This window comes from Girardinichthys multiradiatus, chromosome 2 (genome assembly GCF_021462225.1).
Source record: "Girardinichthys multiradiatus isolate DD_20200921_A chromosome 2, DD_fGirMul_XY1, whole genome shotgun sequence".
In the NCBI taxonomy this organism is placed as follows: Eukaryota; Metazoa; Chordata; class Actinopteri; order Cyprinodontiformes; family Goodeidae; genus Girardinichthys; species Girardinichthys multiradiatus.
The window spans coordinates 23,248,492-23,272,815 of NC_061795.1; the positions used below are offsets into that span (position 1 = coordinate 23,248,492).

The 24,324-nt window shown below is 39.0% G+C and overlaps 1 protein-coding gene across 1 annotated transcript; it reads right to left on the reverse strand.

Moving 5' to 3' along the window:
- Window positions 1-2,581: 2,581 nt before the first annotated feature.
- On the reverse strand, window positions 2,582-17,627 carry LOC124878484 (transcription factor 12-like). The gene is made up of 13 exons (XM_047382447.1): window positions 17,472-17,627; window positions 13,910-14,009; window positions 12,719-12,861; window positions 12,519-12,642; window positions 12,367-12,431; window positions 11,931-12,027; window positions 11,774-11,847; window positions 9,107-9,283; window positions 7,914-8,025; window positions 7,665-7,818; window positions 5,788-6,017; window positions 3,874-4,042; window positions 2,582-3,604 (listed from the first exon to the last, which is right to left on the reverse strand). Exons 1-12 carry the CDS (start codon window positions 17,595-17,597, stop codon window positions 3,900-3,902), a joined length of 1,545 nt encoding a protein of 514 aa, XP_047238403.1. The 5' UTR covers window positions 17,598-17,627; the 3' UTR covers window positions 2,582-3,604; window positions 3,874-3,899.
- Window positions 17,628-24,324: the final 6,697 nt, after the last annotated feature.

Consider the following 24,324-nt stretch of genomic DNA (forward strand, 5'->3'; position numbering starts at 1 on the left):
GAAAGGACGTAATAATAAATGAATAACAACCCAGACCACTGATAAATTAATGTTTCAAATAAATAATTATACAATAATTTCTAACAATTAGTGCATTCCTCCAGAAGTATTCATTAGTAAACAAGTTAATAACAAAATTCTCCTTCTTATTCTTATTACTATTGCAATTATTATACAAAGAAAAAATGCTACAATTATTAATAGATGTTAAACTGTTAAATTATTTATATATTACATGTTACTGAGCAGTGCTATTATTGAAGTTATTATTATAGCTATTATTGTTGTTGCGGTTGTGATAGTAAAAGGATTCTCAATAAATAACATATTCAAAAAGACCACCTCCTGGGGTCTGGGGGCTGGTTGCCCCTCTGGGGTATCGGTACGTGGACCTGGTAGTATAGAGTATGTATGGGGAGTGTGAGTGAGTGTACGATGCCCATTGTTGTGTGTCTTTCTGTTGGTTGTGTAGGTGTGAGTGTTTTTATTTGTACGCATGAGGGTGGGAATGTGTGATTGTGACTGTGTGCGCCTGTTTTTGTGTCAGGTTGGGTCTTGGGCCGCCGCCTCTCCTGGATCAGCTTAGGCACCCCTTCAAATGTGGGTGCTGTTTCCTCCCCCGACACACTCCCTGGCGGTGGCTGGTGCCTCTGCCCGCTGGTGTATTGGTGGTTCTCGGTGTCCAGGGCTGGGTGCTTTGGTGTGTGCCAGTGGTTGCTTTCTGAGGACTGGGCTCCCTGGCTCTGGCAGGCCTCCTCTTCAGGGGTGATGTGCCCCTGGTGTCTCGGTTGTCTGGGTTCATGGCTGGATCTACTCTGGCGTAGATGGCTGCCAGTGGGGCCTGTGGGCTCAACGTTTTATTAGTACCATGCACTTATCAGTAACATTGCTGTTGTTATATACAGGGGTTGGACAATGAAACTGAAACACCTGGTTTTGGACCACAATAATTTATTAGTATGGTGTAGGGTCTCCTTTTGCGGCCAATACAGCATCAATTCGTCTTGGGAATGACATATACAAGTCCTGCACAGTGGTCAGAGGGATTTTAAGCCATTCTTCTTGCAGGATAGTGGTCCTGACTCGCTCCTCCAAAACACCCCAAAGTGGCTCAATAATATTTAGATCTGGTGACTGTGCAGGCCATGGGAGATGTTCAACTTCACTTTCATGTTCATCAAACCAATCTTTCACCAGTCTTGCTGTGTGTATTGGTGCATTGTCATCCTGATACACGGCACCGCCTTCAGGATACAATGTTTGAACCATTGGATGCACATGGTCCTCAAGAATGGTTCGGTAGTCCTTGGCAGTGACGCGCCCATCTTGCACAAGTATTGGGCCAAGGGAATGCCATGATATGGCAGCCCAAACCATCACTGATCCACCCCCATGCTTCACTCTGGGCATGCAACAGTGTGGGTGGTACGCTTCTTTGGGACTTCTCCACACCGTAACTCTCCTGGATGTGGGGAAAACAGTAAAGGTGGACTCATCAGAGAACAATACATGTTTCACATTGTCCAAAGCCCAAGATTTGTGCTCCTTGCACCATTGAAACCGACGTTTGGCATTGGCATGAGTGACCAAAGGTTTGGCTATAGCAGCCCGGCCGTGTATATTGAACCTGTGGAACTCCCGACGGACAGTTCTGGTGGAAACAGGAGAGTTGAGGTGCACATTTAATTCTGCTGTGATTTGGGCAGCCGTGGTTTTATGTTTTTTGGATGCTATCCGGGTTAACACCTGAACATCCCTTTCAGACAGCTTCCTCTTGCGTCCACAGTTAATCCTGTTGGATGTGGTTCGTCCTTCTTGGTGGTATGCTGACATTACCCTGGATATCGTGGCTCTTGATACATCACAAAGACTTGCTGTCTTGGTCACAGATGCGCCAGCAAGACGTGCACCAACAATTTGTCCTCTTTTGAACTCTGGTATGTCACCCATAATGTTGTGTGCATTTCAATATTTTGAGCAAAACTGTGCTCTTACCCTGCTAATTGAACCTTCACACTCTGCTCTTACTGGTGCAATGTGCAATCAATGAAGACTGGCTACCAGGCTGGTCCAATTTAGCCATGAAACCTCCCACACTAAAATGACAGGTGTTTCAGTTTCATTGTCCAACCCCTGTATGTTTCTGCAGGTGTAGAAGCAGTCTTTTAGGGTGTTATCTTGTTTTATCGTCTCTCCTTTCTCTCTATTTTTTTTCTTTGTCTCCATTTTTCCTTTTTGCCCCACCTCTCTCTTGCTTCTTTTTTTCCTTTTCATTTCCTTCACCATATCCATTGCAATTGTGAGGCATAAAAAAAAAAGAATTGTGAGCCTATTTCTCCACAACACTTTCCCTCTTCTTAGTAACACCAGTCATCACTCTTCTTCTGTTCTAATTTTCCTCCATCAGTCTTCCTCCTGCCTCTAGGGTGGATTTGGGTCCAAACACTCCTACACATACCTGAACAGCTGGTCATCTTTTTGTGTCATGAAAGCGATTTTTCAACATTAGATTATGCTCTATGCGGATGACATTTTCTTATGTGTTTAAGCTTTAAAATACTACAGCATAAGAGATGAAAAGCACTTTTAAAAAGACATTTATTGCTACATTTTTATATTATCACATGCCTGGACCTCAAAATGTACACATACAGTACATGTTATGATTAGAGTGTTTTAGATTATTGTGTTTCCTTATAAGAACATGTTCAGCAATGTGATCAGCAAACACCATTTTTTTGTAACACTGTATTGCTCAGAGCATAAAATGTAGGTCCATCTAGTTAACTGCACAAAAACAGTCTTCATGATTAAAATAATACTTAAAAGCACATTAAGACATTATTAAGTTCACAACATTTGTATAAAAGATAACTTATAACTTAAAAATGTGTGTTTTCAGTCAAAAACTTAAACATGCACAGAGTTTGTTTGACTACATCTGAAGAGCAACAATCACAAGAAGGTGGATTATGCCCACCATAGATCCATAAAGTAAAATCCTTGTTGCAGTGCATTAAAGAAATATAAAACACCTTTACAGACCAGGTTTGGTGTCCATGTGTAATTAAAAGAACATTCCTGGAGATCTGTTCATTCACAGAATGCTCAAACCCCTGCAGTATTTACCCACACACACACACCTCCCACACACACATACAAATACACACTCACACACACACACACACACACACACACACACACACACACACACACACACACACACACACACACACAGACTCCACAGGAAAAATCAACTATGTAGCCAAAAAGCAAAAAAATCTGAGTCTGTCCACTGAGTTTTGTGATAAATAGTGAAATGCTGAAAACATGACTAACAAACAAATTTTAGACTGCACATCAATTCTGATGTATTGCAGCAGAAATGTTACCAATAAATCTAGAAAATATGTACAAACTATCTTCAGCTTACAATGCATTTGTCTGTTACGAGTCATGTTAGGCACAAAGTTATAAAAGTCCATTTGGGAAGAGAAGAAATGATTGTTCGATTGCATCCCTCTTTCCGATCAGGGAACCTGAGCTGCTCTGGACGAATTTACAGGAAACGCTGGACATCTGACAGAGCTGGATCCTCCTGGATCTAGTCATCAAAGACACAGCAATAATACAAATTATTTAATAACATTTAACAAGTTTATCACAAAGTGTTACTGCTGGCTGTTGATCAAATATAATGCACGCACAGTGTCTTGCCAAAATATTCATTCATTGAAGCTTTTTTACATTCTGTCATGTTAGAACAACGTGACAAAATGTGGGAAAGTTCAAGGGGTATGAACATTTACGCAAGCCATTGCATCAGTTTTCATAGTGATTTAAACTGATCTTTAATGTAAATGAATTAAATACTTTTTGTGAGACTTTAAGTCAGATGCTCAGAGATGACCCATGGGGTTTGAAGGGTCAGTCAGACTTGGATGAAAAGCGAGATGTACAGACTGTGGATCTGACATGATGCTGGACGCCTTCTCTTCCTCTCTTCTCCGTAGACATGCAGCCTTCGGGTTCAGGTTTCTCTCTACAGTAGGGAAATTTGAATTGTTACCAAAACGCTAAATGTTAAAAAAATTAAAATTACAGGCATACAAAAAACACAAATTAAAATCTAGTGCGCTACAACATCTGGAGATCCTGTTTTATAACCTCACAACCAGGTAGAATAAACATACAGGCCTGATCTTTAAAAGGTTTAAGTGTACAAAACCACACGCAAACCTGTGTGCGTCCACAAAGCTGATCTACAAACGAGGTGCTAATCTGATTGCTTGCGTAAAATCAGTAGACCAGCGGGCACAAACTTTTAAGCGTGTTTGCCTTCATGAACATGCAAAACATATGATAATGACCCAAACATGCAAATGGGAGGTGGACATGAAAATGTGTTCCCTTACCACCCGCAATGCGACTTATCAAACCTGAAACAGATTACTAATAACTGGGATGCAAAAATGTCTGCTGTCACTGTGGCCAGTAGGAGGCATTGATTAAAGAGCAATTGGAGCTGAATCAGTTTGATTATGTTTTTTGAATGTAAACATATGTCAGGGGAAGGTTTATACAGTAAAAACTTATTTTGTGTCACCAAAGAGCAAAGAACGCTGTGCGCGGTCCGATGGTGCTGTCAGCCCAGACACCAGCTTCCTCATTTAAATAGGACTGTCTGCAGCCCTTTTGCACCCGTTATCCATTGAACGCACTATCTTAAAAAAATCGCACGCAACATTCCCACTTATTGCATTTGCAATAATTTATTATTGCAATTATTGCAAATGTTTTTTGTACAAGCAATTTAGCACCCCCTGTTTGGGATCTTTGAAGATCAGGGCCTTAATGTCATTGTTATAATTTATGCTGTTTACCTCTGAGGATCATTTTCATACATAAATAAAGAAATCTTTATATATGTGAGGATTTAAATATAATTGTAAACACCTACATTCAATATATAAATTAGTAAACACTTAGTAAACACATAATTAACTATGAAAATATTTTATGCAAATTTTTTTTATTCATTATATAATAAAAGCATATATAATCATTTAAGTATTTATCTAATTTAATTATTGTAGACTTCTTTGTTACACATTACACATTAATATTTGTCACTGTTATAGACAAACTGACTGGTCTCGTGCTGTGCAGGATACCTGCTGTATTTGATGTTTCAAGAGTGACAGTTGAATGTTTGCATCTTATTGAGCTGCTATCGACACGACTGTAAATGTTTCCAAAAGGCCAAACATGTCTTTCTTGAGAGTAAGGGACAAGTGTACAATCCTATTTCAGCAAGATGACCAATTGTGTGCAGCAACATGTGGGGGAGGGGTAGTCCTATTAGAGAAAACTCCAGTACTCCAGCAGTTTCTCTGGCATCTCATTAAAAGTATTCAATAAGTTTAGTTTTGAAAACTAAACTAATTGAAACCTTGATACAGGTAACCAGGTCATTCCTAATATTAAGTCATATTCAATAAATTAGAAAAGGCGTTCTGATGATTCATTAGACAGATTAAAAGTACCTTTTGGAAATAAAAACCTTTAAGCAGGTATTAAACATACTTTTAAGCCCACATTTCTGTAATAAAATAGTTTTTATTGGTCCAAAGTAATATTCTAATCTGAAATGTCTTACAGTTAAAGTTTTCATTAGCCAACTTTTAATAATATTCAGATTGATTGAATATGATAGTACATTTCTTTATTTAAACACGATAATGTGTAATCACTTGCAGCACCTTCCTGCTCCTCTATTGCACTGACCTCTGACCTGCTGCTCCAGGCTAAGGATCACCGCTACGGCTTGGTGCAGCACCAACAGTTTGGTCTGCGGCTTCTCACTCTTCAGGTGCAGCTGGCACATGTGGCCCAGCTCCTTGAAGGCCTCGTTGATGTCCCGCACACGCAGGCGCTCTCTGGCGTTGTTGGCCATCCTCCTCTCTCGCTCACGCTCAGCCTTTTGCTCTGGGCTCAGTTCCTCGTCCTCGTGGATGCTGCAGCAGAGGCATCAGAACAGCATGTGAGAGACGAAAGCTTCAGATTTATGCAGTGAAAACTGAAGTCGAAGTATAGAAGAAGGTGAGTGTTGGAAAAGAAAGGACAGTGTTCAGTTATGCTGGGGGTTTTCTCTGCCCTCTTCTGGTTGCTTTGTCAGCATTGTGTTATTTGGTCTGATTTACTGAGTTACGTGTAAAAAAAGTTAAAGAAGAAAAAAAACGTATGCTAATTTAATAAACACCAATCACCCCAAGAGCATAGGTGTGTTTAAAATCTTATATGAAGGCCCATCATTCATTACTGCCTATCCTTTATAAAAATTCTAATGAAATTAAACAGACTGTTTGATGTATAATTACTGTGTTTCAGTCTGCAGCTACTAACAGAGAGTTTAGGGGTTCTGCATCAAATACATCTTTGTCATTGCTGTATTTAACATAAAAAAATACTGGACCAAATTTGCTTGCGTTCTTTACAAAGTGTAATATATAACAGTATTTTATAGTGTGTAAAAAGCCTAAAAATAAATCAATCTTTATTTAGAGCAGCATAATCTCAAACTACAAATTTTATAAAAATGTAACCTTTAATTTAAGTACATTAATTTAGTGGGGGCGAAATCCTATGCTAAAAAAACTATTTACATGCAACTACAGATTTGAATGTATACTGTTTTTCAGTTTGTCATAGTTTCTATGAAATTTTAATTAGTAATCCAAACCTTTCTGTTTCCCTGGGGTATAAATATTACGTGAACCACTCTTTTTATCCACTGGCAACTAGGCTGGACGACCATCTTGCCGCTGCACACAGCGAGCAAGATGGTAAGGAAGGTAAAAAAAAAAAAATCTTCGCAGCTCACTGTTAGAGAAATGCTACTAAGAGTGACATCTTAGACAGACTATGTCTCCATAACAACCATTAGATAGCTATATGCCAACCAACTGTTTTGAATGATGCCAGAAAAAAAGGCTTTCTCATACAGGCTTTGCTAAATGCTACAGAGACTTTAACTAGAACCTTGTTCACTGCTTAGATGGGACAAAATTATGAATTTCTAACAACCAGCACTTCAAGATGGTTTGGGGCAAACGATAAATACCTGAAAAAGCACTTCATGCCTAGTATCTAGTATCTAGTATCCTCTGCATGAAAACTAAAAATGGATCATCACTGGGTCTTTCAGCTGTTTAATTACTCTGACCATTTGGCCAAATCAACAGTAAAACAAATTTTTTCATGACCATCTCAGTTGTCATACCTGAATCCTATAAAAGCCTGGTATATGACCGGCGTAAAACTGTATGAACCAACTATATGAGATGTTATAGGAGAAGACTAAGTGGTGTCCTATGGGAAAATAAAACTTACTGAAAACTGTACTGAAATTAAAGTTAGGTCTTTCAAATGTATTCTTCTGCAGTAGAATATTAATTCATTTCAATGCCTCATTTAATTAACTGCAGATTGATGTGAGAAAAAATGTGAAGGTGGTCATGCTCATCTAGACATACTTGTTCCCCACAGCATGATGGCTAACAGTGCTTTTTATTAGTCAGTAAATATGATGGATTGGAGCCTTGTCTTTTATGAATGTATGGTAATAAATATGTGTGTACTTAAACTCAGTGGCCAGTTCTTACCTGTTTTGTGTGCTGTTGTCTCCGTGTGTTTTGTGCTCACTCTCGTCATCTGATCTGGGGCTGTCTGAGCCATGGTCGTGGTTGGTGTGCATCATCTCCTCCCCTTCCCTGCTTTCCATCTTTAGCTCCAGGGTACCCTGAACCCCCAAGCCACCTGTGCAAGATCAAACACATAATGCAATAAAATCATGAAAAAAATTCCAGAACGGTTAATTTTTTTAGCTGGTTAAAGGAGAAGAATAACTCTACCTCCTCCTGCCCCTTGCACAAATGCAGCCCTCTGTCTGGGTGGGTAGGGATGGCCATTTTGTGTTCTGCTCTGGAAGGCTGAGTGATTGTTGCTCATGGAGACAGCTTCAACCTTGAAGAGTCACAAAGAGCAAGATGAGCTAAATTGGTCCGGATGTCTGTTGTTGAGTATTCAGCAGGAAATCTTAAACATTAACAGTTTTTCCAACACAATCAGGCCTTTCTTGATACACATACAAATTCATACCCATTGAAGTTTTTTTTTATTTTGTCACGTTACGAGCACAAACTTGTCAGTGAATTTTCTTTTTTTTTAATGTTATGTAAGAGACCAACACAAAATAGTGCAATGAAGTGGGAAAGTATACATGGTTTTTAATTTCATATAAAAATAAAAATTTAAAAGGTCTGTTATGTTGGTGTATTCAATGCCCCTCCAATACTTCGTTAAAATAACTTTCACTGCAATTACTGCTGCAAGTCTTGGGTCACAGCAAACACTTGGAAGAAAGGGCTCTGATCAGATGAGACTAAAATTTAACTTTTCGGCCTTCCCACAAAACACTGTGTATGGCTGTACATCCCTCTAAATTCATCACTCCTACTGTGAAACATGGTGGTCGTGGCATCATACTCTGGGGAAGCTTTACTTGAGATGATCTGAGTTGATGGGAGGATGGACTATATTGTAAGAAGGTATGAGCAAAAACCTCCGTCAGGTTCAAAATGTCATAAAAAATAAGTGCCAAATCAAGCTTCTGGCCTGTGTGACCAGGAAACGATGAGCAGATCTCATGTTTCACAAATAATTAAATTCTAGACAAACATAATCCTTCTCCTAAAACTACTGTTCACCCTTTAAACATCCCCCAATTCTCTTTAGCAGTGATCCATTTTATCTGACACATCATTAAAAAAAGGATAGTGGGAAAATGTAATACACTCTCCAGCTAAGGATTAGACTAAATACCCCTTTCCCATGTACACAGTGGGCTTCCACTCCAGCTGGGCTAACATCACATTGTCTACTAAAAGGGAAACATGTGAGAAAGGGAGTGCACAATGCAGAATTACAGTCTGCACATACTCAACACTTTCCAGGCAAAGCTTTCCAATTTCTCTTAGATTTTGGTTTCAAAGACAACAACAGCATGTCTACACTATTTTAAGACTTCAAAGTAATATTTGTTAACCATGGTTGGAGTGTGACAGGTGAGAGGTAAGGTGCCAACAGGACCCGGATGGCTTTGGTGGGACTGGCTCAGCAAACCGTGGATGTCGTTGGGCAGACAGGAGGTAGGGCCTACAGCGTGGTTCCTCAGAACATGGATAACATCATCCAGTCTGTCCAGGCGGTCTTCTACCTGAGACTAAAACATCAAGAGACAATTTTAAGGGACTTATTTCAGCATCCATTCATTTCAACCTTTGGTTAAACAAATTCAAAGTTTCAAACCTGACATTTCTAGTTGAATATTTTGGGAAATATGATAATTGTCCTTTTTCGCAAAGTCTTGTGAGATTTATTGCAAAAATATGCTCACTTTGATTACTGGAGAGCACGTCAAGACCTCACACTGAATTTTATTTGATATGACTGATTTATGACTCCCAGTGGCATCTCGACCCCAACTCTGCAAACCACTGATTAAATGTTTAGAAGCTGTAAGGATGTCAGTAAACAGTTCTGGCAGAAATGTTTGCTAAATTTAATCTGGTTTTAATTAAACTGGTGGTCTAACTAGATGTACAGGTATGCAGGTAAACTGTGACAAACTGAAGTTTCTTTTTTTATGTCTCTGTGCCTAAAGCTTCTGCAAACCAAATCTGTTAAAAAGATGAGAAATAAATTTACTGAATTCAAATTATTTCTGGGCCTTACATCATGCATATCTGTTTTATGTTATGAGGTTCTTGCATTGATGCAGAGATGGGAATGAAACCCATGATCCTTCATCAGGAAGTCCACCACTCATGGTAGAGGCTTGGGAAATGTTTTCTGTTTTCTCTTTTTTGGAGTTTTGGAGGAGAACATGCTAGTGTGAGGTGAAGGTCTATTCTTTATGTTCTCATATATGCCACAAAGACTTAAAAATATAAAACAGAAATTAAAAGTGAAGAGATTTTGCTTGTGCAATAAATAAAAAGATTATAATAAGAATAATTCCTAACACTACTACCATTACCATGCGAGAAAGATTTATCTTTCATAAACACTGGTTACTTCTTACTCACTGCTGGAGAAACTGTTATCATAGTAGCTATGAATAATTAACATTCAAGCAATTTTACCATGTTGAAAACTACTGAAAAGAGTCTCCACTCTAATGATCCCCAAGCAAAACAAATCACATTTTAAACAAACAGGAGTTTTAAAGTGTTGCTTTTCTACCCTCCTGTTGCAGCTTGCTGTACTGAAAACAAGCACTGGCTTACATGTAAATACTAACAATAAGTGAATACTTAGTTTAAGGTTGTAGCTAGTGGCCCTAGTCACTATGCAAAAGAAGTTTCATAGGTGCAAAAGTAGATACCAAGAACATATTGACTCAACAATTATTCATTCCCCTGACAGATTTAAATTTAAAATTATTTTTATACAATCAACAAGTTTGTGTCTGATAGTATATGGGACAGACATCTCTCACTAGAAAATGAAATAATGTAGAAGTAGTATCTATTTTGTAAAGAAAATATCTGTTTTGACCAGCTTTTTGCGTGTTTCCACTGGTATTTTGGTGATTTATCTTTGGTGAGGACCTCCAGATCTTTGAGGTTGTAAGGCCTCCTTCTAATCACTATAATCTTTATCTTTTTGCACAGATTCTCTGTCAGATTCAAGTCTGGATTCTGGTTTGGTCACTCCAAAATCTTCATACTACTTCCAGTCAGAAGAAACAAGTTGGTGGAAATAAAATATTTTATGAAAAAAGTCTCAAATGTTGCTGGTTAAAGAACATTAGCGAATAAACAGCATGATGAAGACAACAGAATGCTGCAGAAAGGTCAGGCGTGAACTTCTGGAGAGGTTTAAAGCAGGCTAACATCCCTTGCTTGAACATCTCTTAGAGCTCTGTTCCATCCTTCAACTAAAAATGGAAAGTGCACGCCACAACTGCAAACAAAGATATGACCGTCCATCTAAACTGATAGGTTGGGCAGGGAGAACATCATTCAGAGAAGCAAGCAAAACCATGGTCATTCTGTAGGAGCTGCAGTGGTCCATAGCTCAGGTGGGAGAATATGCTTAAATGACAACTATTAGTTTTAGACTCCACAAATCTGGCCTATGTGGCACAAGAGTGGCAAGAAGAATGCCAGTGTTCAAAGTAAGCCACAGAAAGTAATATTTTTACCAAAAGCCACGTAGAGAAGACATGTTGAAGGTCACTCTGATCAGATAAATGGATCTGTCAGAGGCTGTGGAAGTCAGGCAAACCCAAAACTTTCAGCCAAAGCTTCAAGAGAGTGTTTTACAGTAGATCAACGAGCATTCATGTGTAGCTTGTGCTGCGCTATCACAGAAAAATACCAACAAAATGAACTTAAGTTTGTGGTTGTAATGTGACAAATTGGAAGGCATATGAATACTTTTCATAATGATTTTTATGTATTGTTACAGAGCTATCCACATTGTCTCATGGTGCTCTGATATAATTCCCATATAATCTTAAACCTGTCAGATTTTCTTCAAAAGTATGTTTCTTGTGTTGCTTTATGATTTTACAATTTTGCTACATTTATTGCACACTTCTCTTAATTTAAATGTATTACCTCTATATCAGTCCAACTGTTGTGTTGAATTAACACAGTCGGCCATTTAAATGTAATGAAAGTGATCCAGTATATCAGTTCTTTACCATTGATATGAGTGTGGACTCAAAGTGTGGTGACACCGGGGGCTGAACTGAACTGCGAGGCCACAGGTTGTTGCCTAAAAGAAAGAGAACCACCAGGGTGAGAAAGGATGACCATCTGCATGAAAATGTAAATGCTATAATCTGGTTGCTTTACTACCTGTAGATTCAGCTGTGTTTGGCAGTGGGGACGGGGATCTCACTGGTGTGGAGGAGCTGGAGGGAAAGCTGCTGCTAGTGTGATCGGGGGAATAAATCTGACAGAGAGAAGGAGCAGGAGGGGGAAAACAGGCATGGGTCATTTTAAAGGCAAAACTTGTCATTTCTGTGTAAGCTTTAACAGCTGCTGCCACAACCCCTGGAGCTTCCTCGTAACCTGAGCTAAACTCATCCATTCCTGTCATTTTACTGCACTGCAGCCAATAAAACATCCTGCTACACAACTGTAACCCTTCTTTAGTATGTAGTGCTTTTATGCTGGCCCAGAGGAAGTTAAGCATTATATGTGTGTGAGCCTAAGGTATGGTTTTATCCTCTGACCTGACCCGTTTGGATATAACAGAACATATATGAGGATTGAGGTGGTGCATACTTACAGAGGCCAGAGCTTTTCCCAAGGTATCGCCCGTCTGTGACGCTCCTGACACATTGACGTGGCTTCCTGAGATTGGACAAACACCTTTACTGTAACATTATAAGTCAGCGTTCAACAAAGAATTAAAAAGACTCATATTTTTAACATCCTCACCAGCTGGGTTCTCTGAGGCGTTGTCAGAGGGAGAGCGAGACACTGTGTTGTTGCGGTGAAAGGTGGACATCGGTGGTAGACCCCTGTTCATTTCAGCCGCCACCACCGAATGTGGAGAGAAGTCCTGAGTAGATAGCAAATGCACCTGAGTAAAACAGTGTTTTTGGGCCAATGTCCAGGGCTGGTGAAGGGGAACTCACCAGGTTACCGTGTGCCGGCTGCAGGCTGCTGAAGCTCCCCAGCTGTGCCTGGTGGCCCGGGGAGGCCCCCAGTGCACCTTCATAGGCCTGATGGTTCAGCCCGTTTACAGCGTTCCAGATGTCCGGAGAATTGCTCATTCCCTCTAAAATAAGGAACCATATTTTTATCGCCTGAACTGTCGCGGTACCTTGAAATAGTCAAGTTGTTAGGCTGTGGGTTGGGCCCCAATGCAAAAATACAATTACGTACTATAACCAAGTTTTACTGTCCTACCTAAACAGCAAAGAACATGTTTGGTTTTTATGTTGCTCATTTCACGGCCCTCTGCTAGTTTTACTCCCAGGAGAATACTGTATTCATGCTCTATGATGTTTATAAAAGCAAATCAAATGAGCATGGTTGTTGAACAGTTTCAACAAGGTTTATATCCTTATGTGTTTGGTTGTTTTGTTTGGTTTTTAATATTGCTTTGTCATTTTAAATTAGGTTAATCATGTTTTGCATCTTTTCAGTACTTTGTGTCACACCTATCTGTGTGAAAAGTGTGCTACTAATAAAGTTTAATATACCTATTCTTTTTTTTTTTTTTACTCAAGTTGGTATTTGATCATGATCACAATTTGTATTTTTTATTCCTTCTCTATCAATTTACACCTCATATTTTATTTATATTTGCATCTATTTGCTTAATTTTATAATCATTTTACATCTCTTTGTTAATATAAGGAAACAAGTAAGGTTGGACAAGGCAATCAGATGGTGGCAATACATTCTACACTGCTAATAGCTGCAATAAATAGTAGTTGAACAAAGTGAATTAGTTTGAAAAAAACAAACAAACATAAAATTTGATTGTTGAAGATTGTTATTTTGTAATGTGTTAAAAACTATAAATAAAAGAAGCTAAGGCTGTTCATACATGATCACTTGAGAGATAAATAAAGTTAGCCAGAACAGCGGCTAACTGGACAAGATTTTACAGGTTTCCAGTCGGGATGAAGTTTTTCTGTCACATCTCACTTTTGGCTGCAGGAAAGATCTTTAATTTGTCATTCATTTGTTTTTGAGCAAGAAAAGTTAATCAATATGGCATATATTTTGTGTTACTAAATCAACAGCATGAAATCATCTGACAAAGAAAGCAAAATGTTGCATGATACATTTGATCGTTTAAGTGGGCTTGAACTCACCAAAGAAGGTGCTTGCAAACACATTGCTTGGGACCTTGCTTGATGAGTGTGAACTTGAGCTGTGGTTGATGTTGTCAGTGCTGGGAGGCTGCCCATAAACCTGAAAAAATAAATATGACCAATTTATAAACTGCAACGTTTATCACATCCTGTTGGAGTTAGCTGTGCTGCAAAGCTAACTCTAGTCAACATGTAAACAGGAGCAAGTGAATTTTTTATTTTCTTTTGGCGATAAAAGGTTACAGCTAAGATTTAATAAATAATTGACACATTAATCTCATGAGTTTCATTTACAATACACAGCTGTGAAAAAGTGCTCTTCTGTTGTATTTTTGCTTTTTTGTCACACCTACATTTTTCAGATCATCAAACAAATTCTAATGTCAGACAAAGATAGCCTGAGTAAACAGAAAATGTAGTTTTCAAATGAGGATTTTCTTAATTAAGGGAATAGCCCCATGACATGTAATTGCTCCCTAAACCTATAGGTGGCTGTGCCATCCTTGGCAGCAACAACTTCTGTTCACTGGAAATAGGTCTTAATCTTAATCAGATTTTAGTTTGAACTGAATTTTCACTCTGTTTTTTTTAGTAGTTGTTTAGAGGTGGACTTGCAGGAGTTCTTTGGATCATCATTCTGCTGTAAAACTCAAATCCACTTGAGGTCAGTGTCACAAACAGATGGCCGGACGTTCTCTGTCAGGATTTTCTGGATCTTTCTGTTATTCTTGGTCAGCAGTAGTTTTGGCCTTGGAACTCCTCCATTGATGCCATTTTTGCCCAGTCGCTTTCTTATTGTTGAATCATAAACATTTTAACTCAATTCCTATTATTCATATAGCGGCAATTCACAAGAAAAGTAATCTCAAGGAACTTTACCAAAAAAATTTAGAATAGGCACTTTAGGCCGGCATTACATTAAATGTTCGTGCCCTCCTGGATGAAGTGTTTTTAGTGGGCCTGGGGTCACCATGGTTACATGTTTTCTCCATTTGTGGATAATGGCTCTGTCCAGACTGGGGGATGTCGTTAACTTTGTTTCTTTTCTATTCTCAGATTTCAGTTAATTGGGGCATAATGTATGGCTTTTAGTGGCTTTTACCCTACTTCATGTTGTCAAACAGGTTCCACTTAAGTCAGTTCATGATTCTACAGGTCTGGCAGGAATCAGACCTTGGTCTGACTCATTGAATTGTTCTCAGGTCAAAAAATGTGGTTAGTTACACTTAATTGGTGAATTAACAAGAGGGGCAAATACGTTTTCACAGCTCTGTACAAGTTTGACACAAACACTCTACGTGGGAGCAGTCTGAAGTAACAGTATTATGCAAACAAAGCAGAATGCGGATGCACACTTAGAGCCATTGTGATAATCCATAATCTGCAGATCCATGCACCTCCTCATCCCGATTTTGAAACCATTCACCATGAGAAATCCTCGCGCTAATCATGATCAAGTTCAGCAGGGACTCGGCTCCCCCAAAAAATAAAATTGAATTTCAAGACTTGTCGTGACTTTTGCTCATGATGACACAAGACAGAAAACTAGTTTCTGTCCTAAACATGCCTCCTTAATTTAGAAACTAAATATTCTTGAAGGGAAACAAATTTTATATACCTTTTTTAACAAACTGCATGTATGCACTCGCACACACACACAAAAACACATATATGGATGCTCGCTTTGCCCAAACCCACCAAAAGGCTTGAGTTGCACCTGCACTTTTCTCCATTGCTTTGATGTACCCCAGGAAACGAAAATAAACCTCCCTGTGCTGCATCAATGGGGTGTCAGTTACCCGGACAACAAGTTCTGTAAAGCAAGCTATTAGAGACTCTCTTGAGTATGCTTGTGCAAGGTTCGCACATTTAAGGAAACCACACTCACACTCATGTGTGTGCACGCACAGAGCCGTGACCCTGGCTGGCAAGAGTCCCATGGTGATTGTGGGCTTGGCCAAACAGAAGAGCTCCTGTCGACACTCGGCCCGTCTGAGCCGCCACGGGCAGCATATGGCAGAGGATAAAGCCAATTGTCCTCCTTACCATCAGCATAGCAGGCGACCCGTTAATAATGGTCACACCCCCGCCCCAGCACGCCCTCTCTGGCCCCCGCTGGAGAGGGGCCATCGCCATGGCACCCTGTTTTAGCATAGCATTGATTTAGGAGCCATCCATCATGAAATCACAAATAATAATGGACTTTTTTCCTGCAGTTTTAAGCTGCAAGTTAGAATAAATTCAAAAGCAATAAATCAATATTTTCTTGAAGAACTATGATTTATGGTATTTTCTATTACCAAAAGCTTTTTAAAACAGGTATTTATATATATATAAATATACTCCTAAAATAACAGCTTTTGTTGTAAATACACAGACACAGAGCATCAAGATGTGAGATAAGTGAAACATCAACTTGCTATTCAAGGCCCATGCCTTGCTCCACCGTGGCCAACTCCGGCCACATGCAACCAATTTTCTGCCTCTGTGATCCACGATGTCTGGATGTGGTTAGTCTCTCCGAGATCAAAGCTGCCTTTGATAATGGCTGCAGCGGTGCAGGGACTGCTCCAACGTAGCGGGGTTAAATCAAATAGAAATAGAGGCAATCTGGTTCATGTCAAGATGTTTTTCTGCTGCCAGGCTTGACTGGATTGCACAGAGCAAACAGGAAGTCTCACTGAAGCATTTTAAAAACAAGCCTTTTTTCAGCCAAGAACAAGAAGTTAAAGTAAATATAAACTTATTATTGATTGGACAGATTTTTATCTGTTTTTTATTGATTTACTCTGATCTGAGATTTCCCTTTACTCCTTAATCATTAAGTGCATCAAAACACCAATTCCAGTCATATCAACCAGAAGCCTGTAATATACTACACAAGTTTGTTAAAAATCAGGAAGAGGTCAGAGAAATATTTTCTGATGCAAACTTCTTTTCATTTATGTGTTATAATCCTATGAAGGAAAAAAGAAGGCAATAAATCAGTCAAAACTGAAATTAGCAGGTCAGAAAATCTTTATTGGCCAAGAAAATCCTGACCAGTGCATCTCATGTGGATTAGTCTAAGTCTGGTGCTGGAAGAGTTTAAGAAAATTTAATTCCTTGTATGCACCTGGTTGCAATACTGTTTTTGGTCAAACGTATTGCAACTTTACGATTTCACTTTTATGTTGCATAATGCATTAACATTTCCAGTCTGAAACATCTGCAATAGCTTTAAACCAAGCTCACATCTTATTTCAGCACCGACTCACTTAAAAGACAAAGCTTTCTCCCTCTGCACCTCAAAACACACACCAGTCAGTATCAAATATCCTGTCCAAAGAAGAGAACATCCATAAAAACTCTGACATTTCTCATAAAACATTCAATTGGCAAAATGATAAAATTAGAAATGTTTCCATTGCAAGGGCATTTAACGCTGATTTATGAAGCTAAACCCAAGACTCAAACTACAGAGCCGCTAAGTAGAGAGTTTTAGGATGCAACTGCTTCATCACCAAACACACAAACCATACTCTTGCCTAATCCACTGGAAAAAAAATATGAAGATACTCACTGGTTTCATGTTGTAGCAGTACATCAATGAGTTGTTGCCTGTCCCAGAGGCAGGATGAGCACAATACATAACTCTGTCAGGATCAGAACGAGACTTCTCAGCGCTCTCTACACACAGCTCCTTCATCCACCTCTTTACTCATGTGTCTGGTGTATAGTTCACATACTCTCCTTCCCCTGACCCACCCCTGCTGGTCATGCAGCAACCCGCAGACAACTTATGCAAATCAGGGCTAGACCATTTCAGGCAGCACAGAGAGGGGTGGCCAAGAGATCACACTTTTACATCACTGTTAGGAGCATTCTTTTGTGCTTATAGATGGACAATTTTTATACAGAAAACGTATGCTCTTGTATGATTTTACCGTTTGTGGTGACACAGGTTTTTCTTAGCAAAAATACATTTATACATTTATATGAAACTTAAAATTATTAGGGAACTCCCAATCCATGTATGAATAAATAAAACCCTAAAAGAGAACAAAAACAACATAATTATGATGACTAGAGATTTTTATTGCTCAGATATCATCCTGTTTCCATCTGATCTTGCATAAGTGTGAAGTTGTATCCACACAAGGCTAGAAATCCGTCCTCTGGACCAACAAGCAGTGATGACGCCACCAAGATAATCTCCTGTTAGACAGGTAGAGGTTTCCAGTAAACACGAGATATTACAGCCTTGTCTGACCTACATTCACAAATAGATCCAGGTCTTAAATTGCAGGCACGTGTGCCATGGCAAGCTCTTCCAGCGGCTGTGTTTGGAGGTTATTTAGTCTGTCTGGCTGACTGTCTGCAACATCACCTAAAAGAAGTCATTCTTCCTGTGTGAGGTCAAATCCACTGCTACCCAACTTGTCATATTTAACCAAAGCAAAACAACAACAACAAAAACACAAAAGGAGGATGGGGAAAGTGCAATCTCACTTGTATCTTGCTTTAAAAAATGCTCCATGGATGACCTCTATCTGAAAGAGGGTACAAAAAGATGGAGTTGGCTCAATGCACAGAGCAACAGTATGGTACCCGGTCCTGGCACGGCTTTGTGTTTTACAGACACCTCACAAGAATCCAATCAAATGATTCCCACTGGGACACCAACAAAGTCTTTTTCCAGCACGCAGTACTGACTCTTCAGTTAATTCACTAAAGCTACAAAAAGACACACTGTATAGTGGCTGAGTGCAATTTTAATAAATGTTCATTTCTTGTTCACACTTGAGCTCATATTTTATTAAACACGTTTGATAATGAAATATTTATGTATAATTTCATTACTTATTTGCTATTATGTGTCTTTTGAAATATTTTTTCAGCCTCATTTTTTAAGTGACAGATTCAACCAACTGATGAAACAAATGAGTATCAATATAGTTTATTTTTTCTCTCTCACCCTTTGGTTTGCTTTGGTTTTGTAGTGATATTTTTATTGTTTAGTAAGAATCACAGTTGATTATAACCCAAAGCATTTCTTAACACTTCTCTTAATCATAAAATAGCACTTCATAAGGTAGGATGAATCCTGACTTGGAAAAGTATTTATACACAGTCATCCACCTCCATTGAGTAAAGAGAGCAGTAATCAGAGAAGCAGCCAGCAGGTTAATGGTAACTTTGGAACAGCTGCAGAGAGCCACAGATCAGGTGGGAGAATCAGTCCAAAAACCTGGCCTTGATGGTAGAGTGGAGAGAAGAAAGCTATCGTTGAAAGAACCCCTACATTAAGATATCACACAACCCATGTAGAGAACACAGGAAACAAAGAGGTGCTCTGGTCAGATGAGACAATAAAATATGGATTTGGCCCACACCATCCGCACAGTGAAACATGGCAGTGGCAGCATCATGATGTGTGGATGCTTTTTCAGCAGGGTCAGGAAAGCTGGTCAAAATTGATGCAAAGAAGGATGGAGCTAAATACAGGGCCATTCTGAAAAAAAACAAAAAAACGTGTCAGAAGCTGTAAAAGACTTTGACCTAAGTAAGAGGTTCTCCTTCCAGCAGGATGAGACCAAACATCCAGCCAGTGCTACAACAGAGTGGTTTAGATCAAAACAGATTTAAGTATTAAAATAGCCTAGTCAAAGCCCAGGCCTGAGCTATTTCTGCATGGACTATGGATGTTCACCTCATGCATGTTTGGTTTTCTTGAGTACTCCATCTTCCTCCTACAGTCCACATGACTGTTAGGTTGATTGTTTTCTCTAAATTCCCCTGAAATGTGAGTGTGTGCATGCATAATTATTTGTCCTGTGCGTCTTTCTGTTGCCCTGTGATGGACAGGCAACTTGTCCAGAGTGCCTTTCCTAACGACCACTGGAGAGAGGCACCAGCCCCATCTCAACCCTGCTAGGATTATTGGTAATAAACAATGGATGGATGGATGGTTGGATGGATGGACAACAAAATCTAACTCTACTAAGTACTGAGTCAGGGAGGCTGATGCAATTGTCTTTAATTTGATTTGTGGAGTATGTTTTTTGTAAATGAGGACCTGGTGTGTGGTGTACAAAACAATAGACTAGCCTATATCTTTTTAAAAACATAATGATATATTTAGAAACTTCAGACGGTGACAAACACGTGATCTTCCTTCTGATTCAATCTGTCTGCAGGTGAGCTGCTGTCAGCTCAGCTTCCCTAAAGTCAAAGTCTAATCCTGGCGATCCATACCAGAGCTATTTAGGTTAGGAGGTCACTCACGTCTTCTTCATCAGTGTAATCTTTTGTTGACGTTTAGCACTATGTGTTCAGGTGGCTTTTCCTTTCTTTATACCTAATTAAGAGAGGTTATAAGTCAAAAATGTTCAGTTTACTGATGTCAGTAAATATATTAGCTGTCTTGCAATTAATTCCTGGCAACTGGTGGCTGCTGAGTGACCTTCTCCTCTGACAGATCAGTCTTCTTATCTGGCACATTAAGCATTTATAACACAAACGTATCTGATCCAAGAGCCAATTTATACAGTCCCCTGACCCTGAACTTTGCATCAATCTTAGTTAATTGCAGTCTTGTCATAAATTTGATTATTCAAACAGCTAATGCAAATGTTAATGAGAAAATTTTTGCATATCTTTATTTTCCTGCGGTTGAAATGTCATTGGTTCTGACGTTCTGCGATGAAGAATGTCACTCCCGATGGCCTCTTGATACATTGTTGGCAATGAGGAGGTTGGAAAACGGACCATTGACGAATGCAGAGGAGAAACCAAAACAGAGACATGCTAAAAATAAACAAAAATAAAAAATGAATTATCACATTTAAATTGAGAGAATTCTAAAAAGTTTCTGTTTGCATGCCATTCTTTGCTGTCAAATTGTATATTTCTATTGCCTGACATGCTGTTGCCTCTTCAAGTGTTGTTGGCACACTGCTGATTGTCATGCGCCTGAATTGACATGGCTTAAATAACTATCTTCCTGCCAGTGATTGGCATTCACACAAGAAGGGGTGAGTGGGACCGGGGAGCAGATGGTGACATTCCACATGACCAAACTGATCAATCAGCATGCTGGGACGCAGGTGCAGCACAGGCAGGCAGCACCACACCATCTATTTCACCATCTATGGGGCACTAACACATGGGCACCAATTGTGGCACCCTGAGGGTCTGCATGCTCCTCCATCCTGCTGCGCCAAGGTTGATGACATCAGAGTTTCCCATCCACCCTGCCATGGGACGCCGAGAAAAGGGAGGGGGAGAAAAGCATGGAATAATATCTGCAATAACAGCTTGGTCTGGAAAAGGTTGTGTAAGTGACGTCAAACCAAGGGACTCCCATTTTATATAATATTACCATATCTGAGCTGAGGTTAAAAGTGGGCTGAGGTAGAGTGCCTTGCAAAAGTATTCATACCTGTTGACCACATTTTGTTGCACTACTATCAAAAACTTCAGCATATTTTATTGGGATTTTTATATAAAGTATAACAAAAATGTGAAGTGGAAGAAAAAGAATGCATGGGGTACAAAATCTTTCAACAAATAACATGTTGAAAGTGTGGCATGCTTTTTGTTAGCCTCTTTGACTTAATAATTTATAGAACCCCCTTGAGGGTGGGACTCGACCAGCTTTGCACAACTAAAGACTAAACTTTTTACCCATTCTGTCTCTGCAAAAGAGCTCAAGCTCTATCAGAATAGATGGGTTTTCACATCAGTTTTCAATTCTTGCTACAGATTTTCAATTGGATTTAGATCTGGACTTTGACTGGACCATTCTAAGACATGAATATGCTTGTATATAACCCATTCCATTGTAGCCCAGGCTCCAATGCAATTTATAACACACTCTATGATGTCATTGTTCTGTTTGAAGGGGAACAGCTGCCCCAGTTTCTGGTTCTTTGTAGCCTCTAGTAGGTTCTCCACCATGATTGCTCTGCTTAGCTCCATCCATCTAACCATCAACTTTCATCAGCTTCCCTGTCCCTGCTAAAGAAAAGCATCTCCATAGCATGATGCTGCCAACACCATGTTTTACTTTGGGGATGGTGTATTTAGGGTAAGGAGCTTTGTTAGTCTCCTCCTCCCCACACACACACACCTTGTGTGCATGTCAGCCAAAAGTTTCATCTTTGGTCTCATCGGACCAGATCACCTTGCTCTTGGCTTGTGGCAAACTGCTCACGGGACTTCTTTAGGCTTTGTTGTTGAGTCGACTATGGCTCAGTAGGAAGAGTAGTCATCTTGCAATCAGAAGGTTGTGGGTTTGATTCCAACTTCCTCCTGTCATATGTTGATGTGCCCCTGGGCAAGGCACTTAATCTCAAGTTGCCTACCGATCTGTGTATCGGTGTATGAATGTGGGAGCGTTAGTGAGTGGGTGAATGTGGCTCTAGTGTAAAGCGCTTTGAGTGGTGTGTATGACTGGACAGGCGCTTTATAAGTTTAGTCCATTTACCAATCTTGTTACTCTTCCATTTGTATATTGCAAGACTAATTGTTGTCCTGTTGACAGATTCTCTCACTTGAGGTGTGGATCTTTGCAGTACTTTCAGAGTTACCATAAGTCTTGTGGCTGTTTTTCTGAATAATGCTCTCCTTGCCTGACCTGTCAGTTTAAGTGGACAGTCATGTCTTGATAGGTGTGCAGTTGTGCCATACTCTTCCTATTTACAAAAGAAGGGTTGAACAGGGCTTGGTGATCTGTCCAAAGCTTGGAATATTATTACCCTGCTTTGAACTTCTCCATAACCTTCTCCCAGACCTTCCTTGGTCTTCATGATGCTGTTTATTCACTAATATTCTCTAACAATTCTCATAAAACAGAATTTATACTGAGATTAAGGCTGAATCCCCTTGCTCCTCCCTCTTGGACCTTTACATTTCATTTCTAAGGGTTAGGGTATTCCAGTTCTTTCTGTGGAGCAGAGGAAGGGCTAAGGGAAATTGTCTTGTAGCCCCTAAAAAGAGAAACTTTTCAGAGGAAAACTTGCAAACCAAGGACTGGAGCTGCATATTTTTAATGGCACAACAACCACTATAATGTCTAGACTAAAAGTTGTCGATATAGTGTTTGATGTCCCTATTAATTATCGTTAATCATAATAAAAATAACGAAGATCAAATGTTTCCTTTTTTTCCAAAGTTAAAATATTTTATCATACAAAAAGCTATTAGAATGTGTTTTGTAAACAGTTGTCAGCAAGCCAGTGTTTTCTTCTGAAGAACCAAGAAAATTGAGAGATTAAAAATCGAGTTTTTTCTATGTTTAAAATATGTTGCAAGAAAGGAAATGGACTATAATTTGTATTTTGATGTATTCTGACATAATACTAAGTATCTAAAGTTTAAACCTATGATATACTTCATGAGAATATGAGTCATGAGTAAGATTAGCATACTTATTAAAGAACATTATTTTGGCACAACTATAAACCAAATGGTGTATTTTTGTTGTTAAACTGTCAACACATTATGAAGAATTTAAATACATTAAAAATAATTGTCTTCAGGATACATTTGGCTTTTTTTTCTTCCTCAGCAAGCAGTAAATTAACATGTGTTGTGCAACTCACAACTAACGCATATGTGTATATATATTGAATCACACATGTTTATGAAATAAATGAGTTTGAAGTGAACATGCTTCTTTAAGGAGTGTCCCATTTCTCAGTGAAATATTTTTCCACTTCCTGAATGAACTACCTCACGGTAGCAGAGGGGGAGGGCTGTAAGTGGGGATAACCCTAGGAAATGGGTTTAAGTGTAAATTACACACTGGTGGAGTTAATTTACTAATTACATAGCTTCTGAATGCAATTTGAGGCAACTTGACTTTTTTAGGGGTATCAGAGTAAAGCAGCTAAACTCAAATGCCCCCCATATATTTCAATTTTTCATTTGTAAAAAAAATAAATTGAAATCCGTTTATCCTTTTGACATTTATCTGATACTTTGTGTTGGTCTATTACATAAATTCTCATTAAAAAACGCTCAAGGCTGTGCTTGTAATGTGGCAAAATGTTAAAGGGATATGAGTCTGTTTTCAAGGCAAAGTAATAACTTTATTTTTAAGATAACTGCACATAAGAGCCAATAAAAAACAATACAGAAAAATAAACCAGTGCAAAAAAAAAAAAACCTGAGAAATCATAATGTTTTTTAATTGCAGAGTAATTTGTTTATAGCTAACAAACTGACCATCCATTCGTGTGCCAATCTTGTTTATTTCCCTTCAGCAATGTTCTGTATACTGATACTCTCTGTACATTTAGCTCTAATAAGGAAAATCAGGTCACATACATTTAGTTTAGTACATTGACCATTTTATGTCTTTCAGCTTATAGATGTTCAAACAACAAAACAACAAAATCAATAAAAGTGGATACATATATAAGCAAGCA